General features: G+C 40.6%; 1 protein-coding gene across 12 annotated transcripts in view; it reads left to right on the top strand.

The window, feature by feature from the left end:
- The window catches only part of Herc4 (HECT and RLD domain containing E3 ubiquitin protein ligase 4), a 74439-nt gene extending 55710 nt beyond the window's left edge, over positions 1-18729 (top strand). For 8 of the 12 annotated variants that reach the window (XM_039098756.2, XM_006256134.5, XM_063279172.1 and 5 more), the window contains 10 exons: positions 3768-3791; positions 6274-6372; positions 7475-7642; positions 8102-8245; positions 11025-11191; positions 11411-11477; positions 16221-16303; positions 17123-17306; positions 17855-17957; positions 18301-18729. In XM_039098756.2, coding sequence (XP_038954684.1) covers positions 3768-3791; positions 6274-6372; positions 7475-7642; positions 8102-8245; positions 11025-11191; positions 11411-11477; positions 16221-16303; positions 17123-17306; positions 17855-17957; positions 18301-18509 — 1248 coding nt within the window. In that variant the 3' untranslated portion in view covers positions 18510-18729. The remainder of the gene's footprint in view (positions 1-3767; positions 3792-6273; positions 6373-7474; positions 7643-8101; positions 8246-11024; positions 11192-11410; positions 11478-16220; positions 16304-17122; positions 17307-17854; positions 17958-18300) is intronic. The other 4 variants (XM_063279171.1, XM_006256135.5, XM_039098757.2 and 1 more) reach the window with 1 other exon arrangement.
- Positions 18730-19538: the final 809 nt, after the last annotated feature.

Genomic DNA, 19538 nt, shown 5'->3' with positions numbered 1-19538 from the left:
GTACTATATCTAGTTCTTTGTTTTAAAGAGAGTTCATCACACTTTTGTATTTACATAGAACTTTTGATGTTCCTGAAGCTTTAAGAGATAAGATTCTTACGTTCAGCTCTTTTCTTTCTCTCGTCCCTTCCCCTTCTCTTGTTCTCCCATTAAATCTCTCCACGTGGGGAAAAAAAAAAGATTCATAAGTTCATTGTAGTCTTAATGCTGAGTTGGGTGTCATTGTCATACATTTTTAGTAAAATATTAGTGACTGTCCGAAAGATACTCAATACTATTTTGTGATAATTATGGACGTTTGTATGCAAGTGCAAATATGTACATACATGTGTACATGCATTTTTGTGTATATACACACAAACATGAATACTGGTTTGGCTAATGGGTTTGGGAGTTGTTTCTCTGAAGATAAATTCTTGCTCTTGTCTAGACTGAATTCAGCCTTGGAAAACTCATGCTTCAGTTTCCCAGTGCTGGGATTATAGGCCGGTGTCACCATTGGAACTTGTGTACAATTGTAGGTCTAGAGTTTGGATTAGGGGCTGGAGAGATGGCTCAAAAGGTTAGAGCACTGGCTGCTCTTCCAGAGGACTTGAGTTCAGTTTCCATCACCCATGTAATGGCTGACAGCCACTCCATTCCCAAAAGACCCAATTTCCATTTTTGCACTCAATTCTTACATAGACACAATTTAAAAATAATAAAAATTTTAAATATAAATATAAATTTACTTTATGTGTTCAGGGTGTTTTGCCTATATGTATATCTGGGCTGCATTTGTGTACCTGATGCCTGCTGAGCTCAGACAGAAGGTGGTGTTGGGTCCTCAGGAACTAGAGTTATATATGGTTGTAAGGGACCACATGGATGCTGGGAATTGAACCTGGGTTCTCTGAAAGAACCCATCTATCTGTACTCTCAACTGCTAAGCCATCTCTTCCCTCCCTCCTTTCTCTCTTCCCTTTTGTTCTCTCTCTTCCTCTCCTCTTCCCTTCTCTCCCTCCCTCCCACCCTCTCCTTTCCTTTCTTTCTTTCTCTTCCTTCCCTCCCTCCTTAATGTGCCAGTGAGCTGCCTCAGCAGGTAAAAGCACTTGTCACTAAAACTCATGACCTGATATCAATCCCTGGGACCCAAGTGGTGGAAGAAACTGACTCCTATAAGATATCTTCTGGTCTCCACACATATGCTGTGGTGTGTGAATGTGTACATACACACACACACACACACACACACACACACACACACACACACACACACACACACACACAAATAGCTGCAATAAAATTTTAAAAATAAAAGTTAAGAACAAACAAAGTTATGATGACTTGCATATGTTTGGACATACCAGCACTCAGGAAGTGGAAGCAAAATGATCAGAAGTTCACCCTGCTGGTTCTATTTCAGAAGAAAAGAAAGGTCCATGCTGAGTTATTATGTTTGAATTACATTGTGATTTAAGTTAAGTGGTTGTTAAGTTGTGTTAAATGAATTCTTTTTTCCATCTTTGATGTTATTTATTTGTAGGTCACAAGTCTTATTTACTCAGTATTGTGTTGTGTGTCTAAATTTGTCCTAGGGAATTAAACTGTATGTGCACAAGGGATAGTGATGAGATAGCAACCTGTTCAATATATGACTGGATATAGTCTGACAAATGGATGGCTGTAATACCAGGATAGACCAGCATTGGGAGGACACACTGGTATTTTTGTAGGTAGGGAGTTCTTCTCAGTTGTCAAAAGAATGTTAGAATTTAGCTACCTACAAAAGGAAAACTACACAAGACTTCCCTTATTTCCGATTCCATTTGCCAAATTGGGAGGGGTTGCCCCACTGTGTCCTCAGGCTCTGTCATTTGTTGTAAAGTTTGAGTAGAACTCAACTACTACACAGCCAAGTGCAATTTGTTATAGGATAAAGATTCAGATTAAAATTAGATAGGTTAAGACAATAAGGAAGACTCTAGGAGAGGTAACCGTAGCAGAGCATGTCACATGTCATGGCAAGTCACAGATGGGTACCTGGTATTCATGTTTGAGATAGCATTAGCTCAGGATTGCTAAGCAGTGAAGCCAAAACTGTTTTTAGTTTCTGGGCATCAGTCATTTCCCACAAGGTGGCTAGATTTCTTAATCTGCATGAACGAGTGTTAGGTCTCTGTGTGTAAATGAGCACACACACATGCACAGAGGTCAAATCACAGCATCAGATTCCCAGGATCTAAGTTACAGGTGACTGTGAGGGTCCATGTGTGTGCTAGAAACTGAACCTTGGTCCTCTCAGTAAGAGCAGTAAGTACTGTTTACTGCTGAGCCTTCTTCCAGCTCCACGTCTGAACTTTCTGAAGGTAGAACTGATATTTGATAGCTGAAGTCTGCATCATAAATTACATTATTTACATTGCCAGCAGCTAAAGATATCCTAGTCATTCCAAAGACTCAATTTGCCCAGGGCAAATGCTGTATGTTCTTTAAAAGTTAATTCTTCACCACAGAAGGCATCAGGCAGGCATACATTCAGTAGCATGTTTCTGAAGATTGTAGTGCTTGAGTACTGTGAGCATAAACACTGAGCTATGTGGAAGCTTTCAGTAAGACAGCAGGGCTCAGTTGGTAGGGTACTTGTGTAATGTGGGAAGCCCCGGGTTCTATACTCAGCACCGCCCGAGACTGGGCGTGCTAACATATGTCTGCATTCCCAGGAAGTGAGCGGATCCTAAACTACATACTGAGTTCAAGGCCAGCTGGAGGTCCATGAGACCTGCCTTAAAATAGTCTGTACATACGTGGGCGGGCATGCAGATAGACCACTCACTGTCCAAGTTAGTGTGCTTAGTGTCTGCAAGGCTCTGAGTTTAATCCCCAGATTGGGAGAGGCGAGGGGGGTGTAAATTTCTTTTCTATTCTCTTAGTAGGCTCTCATTATTATTCCTATTCTGTTTTTACAAGTTATCAACATCTATGTTCTGTCTTGTGCTTTTTAAGTTAATATTGTTTTCAAAAATTGTTTCACTAGTAGGGCTGGCAAGATAGCTCAGAGTTAGGGAAAAAGTACTTGTTATGCAAACAGGAAGAGAGCCAACTTACATAGACTGTCTCCTGACCCCCATAGACACACCTGTGTTCTCTCTCACAATGATAATAAGTATAAGGAACTAAACAAATTAAGGGAACAGACTAAGCATGGTGGTACATGGTACCTTGAAAACAGTGCTGAGGAGATAGAGGCAGGCTGATGGATCACTCGAGTTCAAGACTATCCTGGCCTCCCAGGGGTATATAGTGAGAGAGACAGACAGACAGAGAGAATGAATATAGCTTAAGGGGAAAATACAACCACGACAAGGTACCTTCTATTTCCTGGTGATCAGTCACATAATGTATATCAGCTTTTCTCTCATTCTGCTTCTATGTAATATACTAAAGGTTTTTTTACTTCATTGAGGTCAAGGCTGAGAAGTAATTTCTAATATTTTCTAGGTAAAGAAACAGCCATCAGCATGTTTCAGGCTAGGAATTAGTTTGCTAGTCTACGTAAATTCTGCAAGGGGAAACTTGGTTGCTGAGACCAGATTTCATTATGTTCAAACCTGATAACTCCAAACTGCTGACCAAGTGCACAAAAATCTTTACTTCCTAGATGGAGAGTGGAAGGTGTTAGGGGACAGTGAACCTTATTGTTAATTTATTTTCTACCTCTGTGCTGACTAGAAATAGAACACTAACACTGCTCTTTCCTCATTCCGCATTCTGCGCTGCTGTCTTAGGATGTCAGCCATGGAATAACTGAGGTAAGTCTGCTGCCATAAAGTCTCAGAGTCATGAAGGGTGTGCTGCTGTTTCCTGTGTGAAGAGTCAAACTTGTCTGTAGTGTGAGTTCTTGTTTGTTTTTTAATGTATACACACACACACACACACACACACACACACACACACACACACACATTTGCTTTTAAATATGTATATTATGTTGTTTTTAAAAGTTAACTCCATAGAAATTACCCCAAATAATATCAGGATGTCCTGTATACTTCAGAAGGGTTTTCTGAATTAAAACCTGTTGCTGGGTGGAATGGTGTGTGTCTTTAATCCCAGCACTTGAGATGCAGAGGCAAGCAGATATCTGAGTTTGAGGCCAACCTGGTCTATATAATGTGAGTTCAGACCAGCCAGGGCTGCACAGTAAAACTGTCTTGGGAAAAAACCAGCAGCAACAACAAACAATTACACTACTTAACATTACACTTACATGATACCTTCTAACAAGATTTACTTTGAAATATTTCCAATTCTTGTCACCCAATATATTCTTGTCACCAAATACAGTAGGTTTTGAGAAATAAATTTTATTTTCAAAAATTTTTTTAAAAGATTTATTTATTTAATGTATGTGAGTACACTGTAGCTGTCTTCAGACACACCAAAGAGGGCATCAGATTCCCATTACAGATGGTTGTGAGCCACCATGTGGTTGCTGGGAATTGAACTCAGGACCTCTGGAAGAGCAGTCAGTACTCTTAACCATTGAGCCATCTCTCCAGCCCCTTATTTTCAAATTTTATAAATGCTTACCTAAATAAAATGATCTTTTTTTAACCTAGTAATTGATACTCACATTGTTCCTATTCTGGGTGTTACCTTAATATAGAAAGTTGTAGTACTGACCTGAATAGTGGGCAGCCTATGCTTTCCTTCTCAGAACTAGAGTATGGTTCCTTTATGTTGGGTGTTGTTTTGCTTTGTTTTGGCTTAAGGAGTATGGTTTTCCTAGTACTTGAACTAATGAACATTAGTTAGGTTACAGTATATAATTACTGTTTGCTGTTTGTTTCCTCAGTAAGTGTCATATAAAACTGTGAAAGGTAGGGCTGCTGGTATCAGACACAGCTCAGTGCTAAAGTTCCTGCTGCCATGCACAAGGCTCCATGCCCAGTCAGTCCCCAGCAGTGTAAGACTCTGTGTTGTGGGGAGGGGAAGTGAAAACACAGTTTGAAAACACAGTCAGGACTTAAAATCATTTGAAATGTTGTATGCACATTATCTGTAGGAGCTAAACCCAGCATTTCAACCTGTGGGTAAAAACTGACCCTAGGGGGCTGGGGATTTAGCTCAGTGGTAGAGCGCTTGCCTAGGAAGCGCAAGGCCCTGGGTTCGGTCCCCAACTCCGAAAAAAAGAACCAAAAAAAAAAAACAAAAAAACAAAAAAAACTGACCCTGTCACAGGGTTGCCTAAAAATCATTGGAAATAACGATATTTATGTTATGATTCCTAACAGTAACAGAACTGTAGTTATGAAGTAGTAAAAAAATAACTGTTTTGAGGTCACCACAACATGAGCTATATTAAAGGGTCGCAGCATTGGAAGGTTGAAACCACTGAGCTAAACAGAAATGTATAGTGATGTTGTATGGAAATGAAGAATGAGGAATATGGAGATGGTTCAGTGGTGAAGGTATCTGCCATTGGACGTACATGCTGGAAGGAGAAAACAGCTATTGCAGACTGCCCTCTGACCTCCAGGCATACATTATGGAGTGTTTGGATGCACAGAAAAATAGAAAATTAAAAAAAATTAAATGTCATTTCTGTAAAAGTTCCAGCAGTGTGGCTCAGCAGATAAAGGCACCTTCTGCCACATCTGAGAGCCTAGGTTCAGTCCCTAGGACACACCTGATGGAAAGAAAGAACTCACCTCTGACCTCCACATATGTGCTATGTATGATGCCAGAATGCCTGCAGACTTATTCCTACAAAATTACACATGATTTTAGTCCCAGCACTCAGGAGGCAGAGGCAAGTGGATCTCTTAAGTTCTGGGCCAGCCTTGTCTACGTAGTTCTAGGACAACCAGGGCTTTATAGATAGACCCTGTCTCAAAAATCCAAAAGAAACAGAATTTCCCTGGGGATTACTACTTCAGTACCTACCGTCTTTACGTTAAACTCAGTTGTGGCACACACTGTTATCCCAGTGAAGAGCCAGCCTGGGCTCAAAACCAAAAGGGCTAAGGATGTATGTGATCCAGTGGTTGAGCACTTCACAAAGCCTTAAGTTCATTAACAAGCTGCTGACTGCAGCTTTATGGGCTGGTTCATTCTGATGCCTTATATAAAATGAATAAAAATCATGTAGTCAAAAATGAGTGATGGTTTTGAAGTTTTCCAACTACTCCAGGTAATGAACCAAGAGTGTGATGATCATCTTTACCAAAAATGACAGTACCCACACACCAGAGCCAGCTTGAACTGATAAGTTCACTTCTTCTCTTCCAGTTGGCAGATATCCCTGTGACAATTTGTACATATCCATTTGTATTTGATGCCCAGGCAAAAACTACTCTGCTACAGACAGACGCAGTCTTGCAGATGCAGGTGAGTGCTATTGCAGTGGTAATTTGATTTGGGGATTTTTTTAAAACTGCCTGTATTGGTTTTTTTGTATTTTGGTGGTGGTGGTGGATTTTTTTGTTTGTTTTTATTTTTTAAAGATTTATTTATTTATTTTATGTATACAAGTATACTGTAGCTGTCTTCAGACACACCAGATCTCATCACAGATGGTTGTGAGCCACCATGTGGTTGCTGGGAATCGAACTCAGGACCTCTGAAGAGCAGTCAGTGTCTGAAGACAGCTACAGTGTACTTATATACAATAAATAAATAAAATCCTTAAAAAAAAAAAAAAGTTCAATGTAGAAGCAGAGGCACTTCCTCACTTAAATGGAAAGAGTTTGAAATTGACCTGAGCCCGGCATGGTAACACCCGTGTAATCCCAGCTCTGTCTATATACTGAGGTCTAAAACAGCCAGTACTACAGAGACCCTAGTGCAAGGAAGGAAGGGAGGAGGGGGAAATTATATTGAGGTTGGTCATATATAAATAATTTTTTTTTTTTGCTGGTGGGGGCTGGGAAATGTTTTATGAGGAGCATGTGTACTTTATGTTTGTGTGTATATATGTATATAAATGATAACACAATGAAACTCATAACTTTGTTAACTAGAATAAGTAAAATTGCTGGGCATTGATGCTTGCATGTGATACTAACCCTTACCCAGCAATTGGAAACTTACAAAGGGAAAGCATTTAGTTGGGAACTTGCTTACAGTTGTAGCAGGAGTCACCGTGGCAGAAAGTAGACAGCAAGGCACCGAAGCAGCTGCTCCAGAGTCTAATCCTGATCTGCAGGCAGGAAGCAGAGAAGGCAGTGGCCGGGCCTGAGGTGGGCTTTTGAGACCTCAAAGCCCGTGCACAGTAATAGGCATCCTCCAACAAGGCCACGTCTCCAATCCTTCCTAAATTAGTCCACCTCCACTGCTGGGAACTAAGTATTCAAGTACATGAGCTTATGGGGGTTGTCATTCACATTCAGACCTCTGTCCACGTTCAGCTTCATAGCAAGGTCAGGTTAAATACGACTACCTGAAAGTAAAATAAAATCCTGCTTTATTTGTGTGTTTGTTTGCTTTCTAGATGGCTATTGACCAGGCCCATAGGCAGAATGTCTCCTCTCTTTTTCTGCCAGTGATTGAGTCTGTGAATCCTTGCTTAATTCTGGTTGTTCGCAGAGAAAATATTGTAGGAGATGCAATGGAAGTCCTCAGGAAAACCAAGAATATAGATTATAAAAAGCCACTCAAAGTAAGTAAACACTTTGTATAAATTGGAACTTACATGTAAAAGCTGTTCTGGGGTGTGTGTGTGTGTGTGTGTGTGTGTGTGTGTGTGTGTGTGTGTGTGTGTGTGCGCGCGCGCTTTTGAAACACTTTGTGGGGTTTTTTGTTTTGTTTTTAATTACAGACTTACTTTATTCTGTATGTATGTGTGCACCCTGTACATGGCCTGATCCTGCAGAGGTCAGAAAGTAAGGTTAGATCCTATGTAGTTGTAGCTGCAGATGGACGTGAGCCACCAAGTGAGTGCTGGTAACCAAACCTGCGTCTTCTGCAAGAGCAGTGACTGCTTCTGACCACTGAGTCATGTAAATTATCTATTCGACTTTTGAGACTATAGGTTGCTGAGCTGTATTAGCAGTGAATAGCATGTTCCCAGGTCTTGGCTCTTCATTGTCTATCCAGTGCTCACATTACCCTGTTTTAGGTTATATTTGTTGGAGAAGATGCTGTTGATGCTGGAGGTGTACGCAAAGAATTTTTCTTGCTCATCATGAGGGAATTATTGGATCCTAAATATGGCATGTTTCGATATTATGAAGATTCCAGGCTTATTTGGTTTTCAGATAAGGTAATTGACCATCTACCACAATTACTTCTTTATATCTTTGTTTCTGGTCAGAGGTCTTCTTTATTACAATGTGAAATTAAGGATGTTTAGACTTATTGTCAAAACACAGCCTTGTATTTTACACATTTCAAATTAAAATAAATTGAACAATCAGCTTTAAAATTATGAATTTTCCTTCTGAGTATTTCAGTTTAGAAAATTGCGTGGTAATTACTTTATTAGCTTCTCTTGCTGGGGAGATTGCATTAGAGATCCCTGATGTCTTATAATTTAGATTAAGGATCAGTAAACTATAGTATGTGAGCCAAGGCTTCCCACCATATATTTTAATACAGGAAGCCACCTGTTCTCTATGACTGCTTTGACACATGCCCATCAGAGATAGTTGATAGTTACTAAGATATTACCAGCTGCTCCTTTACAGGAAATGTTTGGGTTCTGTTTTGTAAAAAAAATTCTGAGTCACCTATACAGTTTATAAATTTCTTTATATTTAGCCTTGATTGAAAGAGGCTGGCTGTCTTGTGTGAGGATAGCAGCTATTGCTGTTGAGTGCTTAGGGTAATTCTGAGGACTACAAAATACTGCACTGTAATTACACTGTCTTGGGTGCTTGTATAGAGAGAGAAGCTTGGCCTCATTCATTCGGTAGGCATCCAGCTCATGGGCCTGTCCAAGCGTTTGCTGGCGTCCTCCAGTGGTCGCAGCTTAGGTCTTGGTCTTTGTTTGCTCAGTTTGTTTAGTTCTCTGCACTGATGCCTGTCCTCATTGTCCTATCTATCGAGGGCTTCAGGGGCTCCTGGGTGGGATCGTGTCAAGCATCCTCAGCACTCTGGTAGTTCTGCAAAATGTTCAGGACTTTAAAAATACAGCCAAACAATAGCCTCAATATTATAATGGACATGGAAATAAAAACATTTTAAGTTATTGTATAATTTATTTCATCTTTAAAGTATAGATAGATAGCTAAGGTGTTTGCTGTCATTTGAAATAGTTGAACTCTATTATTTTGATTATTATGGTTAGTTTATCAATGTGAACATGATTAAGGGTTTTTGGAATTGGTTTTTTTAGTGTAATTTAGTTTTATAAGTATATAAAATGTCTGTATAATTCTAATTACAGAAAAAGATACTGGAAGAGGCTTTGTACCTTACTTTATTTTTGAAGTGAGGTCTCTCTATGTAGCCCTGGCTATTCTGGAACTCCATGTAGACCAGACTCATCTGAAACTCGCAGAGATCCTCTGCTTCCGCCAGTGTATGCCACCACCCCTGCCTTCTTCCTGATATTCTTAATTTAGCCTCCCTAGTTGCCAGGATCACAGGGATGTACCACCATAATTAACGTGAATGTATGTTATATATTTGTTTTGTTTGAGACATGGTCTCACTATGCACCTCGAAGTAGCCTGGAGCTCCCTGTGTAAACCAGACTGGACTCTAACCCATAGGTCTGTCTGCTCTTCCGAATGCTCTAGCACTCAGCCTTGAATTTAAAAAAAAATTTTTTTTAATATTTTTAAGGGTTGTGTTTATAGCTCAGTTGGTAATAAAGCACATGTCTTAGAAGCATAAAGATTTGAATTTAATCCCCAACATCCACCAACTCAACAAGCTTGGCATAAGGGCTGCAGAGAGATGGGTCATTGGTTAAGTAATACTGGCCGCTATTCCAGATGTCCTGAGTGCAATTCCCACATGGCCACTCACAACTGTTAATAGTCCTGCGGGATCCTGGAGTCCAGTGTCCTCTTCTGGGGAACTGATCTACATGCAGATAATAACATCCATATATATAAAATAAATCTTTACAACGCTCCCGCCTCCCCTCCCCCCAGCAAAAGCTTGGTATAATTATGCAGGATACAGTGATTCACGCCTGCAATCCCAGCACTCAAGAGGTGAGTTTAAGGACAACTTAGGCTATATCTAAAATTCCACTTTTGGGCCAGACCCTGCCTCAGACAAATAGCAGAAAGCTAGGCATGGAGATAGGTATGTGTGACCCCAGTGCTAGGCAGGCAGAGTCAAGTGATCTCTGGGGCCCACTGGTCAGATAGTCTAGACTCATTACTGAGCTCCAGGCCAGTGAGAGACCATATTCCAAAGGTTGCTAGCTTTCTCGATGATAGCCACAGTTGTCTTGGACATGCACATGCACACACATGCACATACACATATACACGCACCCAGAACAAATTTTCTTTTAAGGTATTTTGCTTTTGTTGTCTGTCAGCCATCCTCTCATTCCCACCATCCCAGGTATTAAAGTCACAGCATGGCCATCGCAGGCAAGGCCTGACAGCCCACATCTACGTTTAACCACATGGAAGTGCTTTTGTTTGGAGAGAGTCGGTTGTGAAGCCATATATGTGTCTGTAATCTTGATGGTCCAGGAACTGCCATATATACCTGCTGGCCTTGAACTAACAGAGCTCCTCCTGCCTCTGCCTCCCAATTGCCACGACCCCTAAAACTTTTTTTCTTCATTGAAGGCTGAGAGTGATGGAGCATGCCTTTCCTTCTAGCGCTGAGGATCAAAGCTGTGTCCTCCCACTCCCAGCTAATAAACAACGTTCTAAAGAGAAAGTACATTGCATGGAACTGTACCCAGTGATGTTCATGCCAAGGAGACAGGAGTAGGAATGAGCTGCTTTCTCATTGGTTGCTTTTCTGTGTATTCAATTTTTTTCTATTACGAAGAACATATTAGTACTAGAAATAAAGATTTAGCTCGGAAGACAAGACTTTCACCTTTTTTCTTCTTTGTGTTTTAGACATTTGAAGACAGTGATTTGTTCCACTTAATTGGTGTTATCTGTGGATTAGCAATTTATAATTTTACTATTGTGGACCTCCACTTCCCTTTGGCTTTATATAAGAAGCTACTGAAAAGGAAGCCATCCCTGGATGATCTGAAAGAGCTGATGCCAGATGTAGGGAGGTAAGTGGTTAGAAAGTGCTAAGGCAGGGCTGAGGCAGAGGAGAGGGCTGCCCTGGAAGCTTTTCTTCTAGGAATAACCAGGCTTTGTTGCTTTTGTGAACGATTTTAAGGAAATAAATACAGTTTCAGTGAAGCCCAGTGTGTACTAACTGATGAGCAGAGTTGTCATTAACGACTGTTTCACTTTAAAGAAGTACTTGTTTGTTTGGTTTTTTGCAGAAGCATGCAACAATTGCTGGACTACCCGGAGGACGATATAGAGGAAACATTTTGTCTAAACTTTACGGTAAGATGAGCAGACGTAGGTTGGCCTCACTATCTAACAGCTGTGCTTTAGGATTTCTCTCTTCCAAAGACCAAGTGCTTTTTGGTTGGTTTTCCGAGACAGGGTTTCTCTGTGTAGCCCTGGCTGTCCAGTAACTTGCTCTGTAGACAGATTGACCTCGAACTCAAGAGAGATCTACCTGCCTCTGCCACCAGTGCAATTTTTTTTTTCCTCACTCAGGGAATTTTTATTCTTTTGGGAAATACAAATAGTAAGTCAAATTTTGTACAATGATCATTACCTGCTATACTTAAAGTACATGCAAATTATAATGGCAATAAAACAAGGAGCACCTAGGCCTTATTCAAATGCTCGGGGAAAAATTGGCATTCTTCTATGAAAAAAGATTATATGTCACTTCAAGCAAAAAACAAAAGTCTTAGTTTTCCTTCATAGCTAACATTCAAAATTCGCCGTTCGACTCACTGCCCTGTAGAATGGAGCTACCTGCAAACTTGCCTATCCTGTCTCCTAGGGACCCCATACAAGTCCTCCACATCACCAACTATTACTACGCTCACCCTGATTCATGCCTTCCTCATTAGAATATCTTTCCTACTTCCTTCCGATTCTCAGTCCTAATGACCCTTCAGGATCCACCTCTTCTGTCCAGACAGCCTCACCATGCCAGGTAGCATTGAAACCTCCCTGCTCTGACTTTCTTTTTTTTTTTTTTTTTATTAACTTGAGTATTTCTTATATACATTTCGAGTGTTATTCCCTTTCCCGGTTTCCGGGCAAACATCCCCCTCCCCCCTCCCCTTCCTTATGGGTGTTCCCCTCCCAACCCTCCCCCCATTGCCGCCCTCCCCCCATAGACTAGTTCACTGGGGGTTCAGTCTTAGCAGGACCCAGGGCTTCCCCTTCCACTGGTGCTCTTACTAGGATATTCATTGCTACCTATGGGGTCAGAGTCCATGTATAGTCTTTAGGTAGTGGCTTAGTCCCTGGAAGCTCTGGTTGCTTGGCATTGTTGTACTTTTGGGGTCTCGAGCCCCTTCAAGCTCTTCCAGTTCTTTCTCTGATTCCTTCAACAGGGGACCTATTCTCAGTTCAGTGGTTTGCTGCTGGCATTCGCCTGTGTATTTGCTGTATTCTGGCTGTGTCTCTCAGGAGAGATCTACATCCGGCTCCTGTTGGTCTGCACTTCTTTGCTTCATCCATCTTGTCTAATTGGGTGGCTGTATATGTATGGGCCACATGTGGGGCAGGCTCTGAATGGGTGTTCCTTCAGTCTCTGTTTTAATCTTTGCCTCTCCCTTCCCTGCCAAGGGTATTCTTTTTCCTCATTTAAAGAAGGAGTGAAGCATTCACATTTTGATCATCCGTCTTGAGTTTCGTTTGTTCTAGGGATCTAGGGTAATTCAAGCATTTGGGCTAATAGCCACTTATCAATGAGTGCATACCATGTATGTCTTTCTGTGATTGGGTTAGCTCACTCAGGATGATATTTTCCAGTTCCAACCATTTGCCTACGAATTTCATAAACTCGTTGTTTTTGATAGCTGAGTAATATTCCATTGTGTAGATGTACCACATTTTCTGTATCCATTCCTCTGTTGAAGGGCATCTGGGTTCTTTCCAGCTTCTGGCTATTATAAATAAGGCTGCGATGAGCAATTTTTTTTAAATGTATATTCAAATATATATATTATATGTATATTTTATGGGTGTTTGGTCTGCGTGAATATGTAGCACAGCATCTCTTGGGACTGGAGTTACATATAGACAGTTGTTAGCTGTTAATCTGAGTGCTGAGAATTGAATCTAGGTCCACTGGGAGAGCAGCCAGTGCTCATAACCATAGCCATCTCTCCAGCCCCATGGATGGGATTTTTTTCTTTTTAAAGATTTATTTATTATATATAAGTACACTGTATCTGTCTTCAGACACACCAGAAGAGGGCATCAGATCCCATTACAGATAGTTGTGAGCCACCATGTGGTTGCTGGGATTTAAACTCAGGACCTCTGGAAGGACAGTGAGTGTTCTTAACCGCTGAGCCATCTCTCCAGCCCCTGTAGATGGGATTCTTAACCCTACAGCTAATATTTATTGATCTTTTACTATGTGCCAGCCAAAGTTCATGGATTATTTCATTCATTCCTCACTGAACCTATGAGATTGTTTTTATCCTTGATTCACAGATGAAGAAACCTGAAGTAGTTGCATGTCAGTCACTGTTCACCTGCTGTGCTTTCAGTAACTAGGTATTTTGATGATTACAATTAGAGAACTTAGAGACTCACCAGGGATTCATTCTCAGCCTGTGATTATAGGAACGATTAGAGATGGGAAGATAATTGAAAGACAGTTTTACTAATGAGCTTAAGACTGCCTAATAGTATGTGTCTCTTCTTAACTGCTCAGTTCTGTCCTTCCACCATGCAGTGAACTCATGCTGTCAGGCTTGCAATAGCAAGCACCCTTAACCACTGAGCCATCTTGCCAGACCTTAGATTGGAAGGTGTCTGGTGTATTTGTAAGGAAATTCAGTGCATGTTTAAGAAGTAAAATTGGTAATTTTTTTTTCCTCACAAGAAAAAATCTTATTGGGGTCTGCAAGAGAACAGCACTCACTTCTCTTACAGAGGACTCTGAGTTCAGTTTATAGCACTCCATTTGGGAAGCTTACAATTCGGTTGCCATTAACTTAGTTAGGTACGTGGTGCAGGGTCCCAGCACTCTGGTACACATTTGCACATACAGACCTACACACCTCAGGTGATGGCTTCTGCTGAGGGCGAGTCAGGTTGCTTTATAGGTGTGGATTATGCTCCTGAATGGCCATAACCATCCACAGAGATGGATACCACCAAAGTCTAGCTTGGCGAACCATTGAGATTAGGGTTGCTTACAGGAATATGAATAGGGAATTACTTACGGGAGCAGAAATGACGGTTGCATCACCAAGACCACCCACCCCAACATGGGTGACAGGTCATAAAAGCTGGGAACCTGGAGTTCCTGCACACAACCAAGTGACTCTGGCCTAAACTTCCTCTAGGCCGCTGGTCTGGTCTGTCTTTTTTTGCAGTTCAACTTCCTGCCCTCTGAGAAGGACTCTTGAGTTCTTAATGCTTACTATGGCAGGGAGGGCCCCAGTGTGAGAGGTAGGAATGAGTTGGGAGGAAGTTATTTTTAAAAAATAACTAGGCTAGAAAGATGGTTCAGCAGCTAAGAGCTCACTGCTCTTCCAGAGTTAACTTCCATCAGCCACATGGTGGCTTACACAACCATCTGTAACGGGATCTGATGCCCTCTTCTGGTGTGACTGAAGAAGACAGTTACAGTGTACAGGTATAAATAAATCTTATTAAAAAACTAATAGTAGGGGCTGGAGAGATGGCTCAGCAGTTAAGAGCCCCGACTGCTCTTCCAGAGGTCCTGAGTTCAATTCCCAGCAACCACATGGTGGCTCACAACCATCTGTAATGGGATCTGATGCCCTCTTCTGGTGTATCTGAAGACAGTTACAGTGTACTTATATATAATAAATGAATAAATCTTTAAAAAAAAAAAAAAACTAATAGTAGGCAGGCCTAATGATGTAATGATGTGTACTTTTAACCACAAGGCAGGGGCAAATAAATCTCTTGAGCTCAAGCCCAGCCTGATCTACACAGTAAGACCTGTTTTGAAAAGGCAGAGGTGGAAGGAAGATTCTCTGTGTGGTGTGTGTGTGTGTGTGTGTGTGTGTGTGTGTGTGTGTGTGTGTGTGTGTGTGTGTTGGTGGCAAATCAAACATTTTTTTCCTGATAGTCTGTTGTAGATTCTCCATGCTCCTTTTATTACTTGCACATTAAAAGCTATATGAGAACGTAGACATTTCTTCTTTTCAAACATTAACTGGTGTATGTGTGTGTACACTGACTGACTTCCTGAGACATTGAGACGTCTTCCTACTGTGCTTACGCTTGAGGAGACAGGGTCCCTCCACATGCTGGACTACTGGCCAGAGCGTGGTCCCAGTCGGATACAGCCTTGGTGTTGAGGACCCAGCTCAATCTCACAGGCTTGCACTTTACCCACTGAGTTGTCTCTCCAGCTTCTGTAGTTTGGCTCTTTCCAGCTTATTCCTCTGTTGATACCATTCTATCATACAGTAATCAATCATACTCTGATCTGATGTGTTTTTAGAGCCATTTGCCATGCATTTTCAGAACTTGATTACTTTCTTTTCCTTTTGTTGAGTTGATGTGTATAGTGTGGTAGGTTTGTTGATTCCCATGTAGTGATACATGTTGTTCTTCTCTCCTCCTTTATCAGGTAGTGAACTGAAAGGCTAGGATATATTCATACTTGGCAACCCAGTCCCACCTTAGTGCTTTGTGGATTAAAAAAAAGACTAGTAATGGGAATAAAAGGTTTTTAATAATGTACCTCCTTATAAACCGAATTAAAACTACCTATGATCAAATCAGTGTGACAAAAGCACATGGCTCATGTGGGGAAAGTGCAGGGCCAGGGCAAGTGGGACAGCAGCCTGTCAGCCTCACATGTCATCTGTTATGAGGCATGCCTAAGTGCCTGTATTTAGCTAACCAGACCCTGGACTGCTGTGGGACATCAGACTACTAGAAAAGGTGGGATCCAGTGGATCTGAGAATTTGTAAGTAGGTTCTTGGTAGCATAGTTTTGACTCATTATTTGTTAGTTTGTATATTTAATGAAAGAAGATGTTACTTTTTTAAAATTTTTAGATCACAGTTGAAAATTTTGGTGCAACAGAAGTGAAAGAGCTGGTTCTGAATGGTGCAGACACCGCTGTTAACAAACAGAATCGGTAAGTGGATTGCACTGGACTCTGCAAATGATGAGGGTTAGTAGGCATTTTCTAATGTTACTAAAAGTGGCACAAGAAAGAAAAACAGTATTGTACATTGTATGTGGTGCGCACTTGAGGAGGGCAAGAGCAGGCAGATACTCAGATACTTTCATGGGAAAGTAGTACTCCTTTGCTCGTGAAATCGCTAAAGGAAGGAATGAACATGACAGATGAGAAATGAGAAGAAACAACAACAAACATGGTTTGAAAGATGGATTGGAATACCCAGAAGACACCAGTTTATTTTATTTTGCGGATAGCAGTTCAGATGCTGAGTTAAACTCACTCTTAGAAAGTGCTAAGTGGGGGTTGGGGATTTAGCTCAGTGGCCAGGGCTCAGGCCCTGGGTTCGGTCCTCAGCTGGGGGAGCCAGACACTTATAGGCTATTTCTAATGAAAAATAGCTATCAAATAATTTCGGAGTATTCCCAAATCACCAAAAAATACTGTCACAGCAGGTCTGCCCTAAGAAGCTATACAATATTCCTATGAAGAAATACCAAGAAATAGTAATAGTAATAAGTGTTCTTTCAAGATCATCTTTAAGATGATTTTGTTTGCTTGGTTTAAGTCTCTACATAGCCTCGGCTGGCCTGGAATCAGAGCTCCAAAGTGCTGGAGATAAAATATGTCATCACACCTGTTATTTTTAATGAAGGAGGAATAGGGCTTGCTGTGGTTTTGGATTGATTTCTTTTTACACATAATGAGAAAGTAGCTTACAAGTATTGGATATTCTCCATAAATGGTGTGTGTGACCATTGTTTTTATTTCTAGGCAGGAGTTTGTTGATGCCTATGTGGATTACATATTCAATAAATCAGTGGCATCTTTATTTGATGCTTTCCATGCCGGCTTTCATAAGGTCTGTGGAGGAAAAGTTCTTCTGCTCTTCCAGCCCAATGAATTACAAGCTATGGTTATTGGGAATACAAATTATGATTGGAAAGAACTGGAGAAGGTAAGGGGGGAAAAACCAACCTTTGTTAAAAAGGAAAAGCCCTTTTGTGTGCTTTTTTTGCCCTTCCCTTGTGTACAAAACCCTTGCTGTGGTTTCCTGCCCTGCAATGCACTCTGTGGTAGCATTGGTGAGGTGGTTGGGAAATGTGCTAGAGGAACCCTACCCTGAGACTGAGTGACTTTCTATCCATGCTTAAGACTTTAGTTTCCGAGGTTGGGGATTTAGCCAAAAAAAAAAAAAAGACTTTTGTTTCCCTGTTTTTCTGTGGTAAACTGGTGCCCACCCCTGGTGAGAGGAGGGGACTACAAAGGAAAAGACTTGTTGCTCTTACCATTTTTGTTTTAAAAGGGGGAAAAAATAGTAGAAACATTCTGATTTGTCTTCCTGAAAATTGTATAAGGAACTTTTACCCAATCCCATGTTGGTGTTTAACAATTTTAGTAAATTCTTATTGACTTATTGTCTTTTCTCTTTCTCGAGAGTTGGTATTTTCAAACTGTAAAATGCAAATGATGTGCTTATATCCTTAATGGTTGTATTATTTTTAGAATACAGAATACAAAGGAGAGTATTGGGCAGAACATCCCACGATAAAAATTTTTTGGGAAGTATTTCATGAATTACCACTAGAAAAGAAGAAACAATTCCTATGTAAGTATATTCTAACTGCATGTTCTCTTCTAGATCAGTTTAGTCTGCTATTAAGAAGAGTATGTTAGGTCCCCTTAGAGTTGTGAGCTTAAGTGAAGTCTGTGCAATTGCCTGAAGTCCTGTTTCACAGAAACAGTGTTGGAGGACTAGAGCGCTGGAAACATAGCTTAGCCAAGTGAAGCCTGACTCCCCAAGAGAACTTCAGTGTTTCAAAATGACTCTTCCAAAAAGATCCAATCCAAAGTACTTTGCCATTGTTCTTCCAGAATGTATTGTGTACTTCATTATTTAGATAATGAATGCAAAGTTAAGACTGTGTTGTCTAAATCATTTTCCTTGGCAGTATTTTTGACAGGTAGTGATCGAATTCCTATTCTTGGTATGAAGAGTCTGAAACTAGTCATCCAGTCAACAGGAGGTGGTGAGAGCTATCTCCCGGTTTCCCATACCTGTTTTAATCTTCTAGATCTCCCAAAATATACAGAGAAAGAAACCCTACGATGTAAACTGATCCAAGCTATTGATCACAATGAAGGCTTCAGTTTAATATAACCTTGGAGTTCTGACTTTCTGTTTAGTGCAAAGGCATCAAACTACTCGTTTTTCTTGTGAATTCAGCAGTGAGAGTTACTTCTGTAATTCTTGCCTAAAAATTGTTCACTACTGTACTGATGATGAAAGCCAAAAATTAAAAACTGTACAGAACCATGAATTGTACCATCCTCATAAACATACAAGTATTGTGAATACATTAAAGTTTTACTAACAGTAATTTTTAAGAGTTTGCATATTTCAGAAATGACCTGATGTGTGGGTGCATGGAAATGTTGCTTCAATCACTGGGCTAAAAAAAACAAAAAACAAAAACAAACTATGGGCCTGCCAATAGTCATTTGATTATTTTTCCATTTTGTAAATAAAGATTTTGTAATAAAATAGTGACATTCAGATACCAGTAGTTTCTATTGAACTGAGTTTTAAGGGTTATAAATTATGATTCAGTCTGACTTGCAGATTCTACTATAAAAGCATGGTAGAAACAATCTTTTTGCTACAATAAATGTCCATGAAGACCTAAGACTTAACCTTTTTCTCTGAGTCCTGAGATATGTTGGCTAGTGGTTGCCAGAAACAGAACAAGTGGGAAACACATGTTACAGCTTCAAAACTACTGATGCTGGCAGTACGGTACAGATCTTATGGTGCTGTCTCATGTGAAAGTGAGTTGATTCTGCTAACTATACTACAAGCAAAAACGCCATAAAAAGCTTAACATTTCAACTTCCTAATACTATGCAATCAACCGCTGTAAATCTGTGGATCCATCTCATTTTTGCAGCCAACTATTTATTCTGAATTGTTGAGGTGAGGCTGTTTGGGCTATTGAGAGGTTGGGACACATACCTTTTTCCTTCAAAGTGATCTTTCTGTAAAAAGGAGATTTTATAAGGATAAATAGCTTCCTTCACAGTTACTGATGAAAGTACTATTGAAGTTCCTGTGTAGAAGGCATTAAGAGTATTTACAAGATGTCATCTCGACATCCACTGTGGCAGGAGTGGGAACCACAGACCAATCCAT

This window comes from Rattus norvegicus, chromosome 20 (genome assembly GCF_036323735.1).
Source record: "Rattus norvegicus strain BN/NHsdMcwi chromosome 20, GRCr8, whole genome shotgun sequence".
Taxonomy (NCBI): domain Eukaryota; kingdom Metazoa; phylum Chordata; class Mammalia; order Rodentia; family Muridae; genus Rattus; species Rattus norvegicus.
Note: the sequence above shows the minus strand (reverse complement) of the source record. Positions and strands in the feature narration are given on the sequence as shown.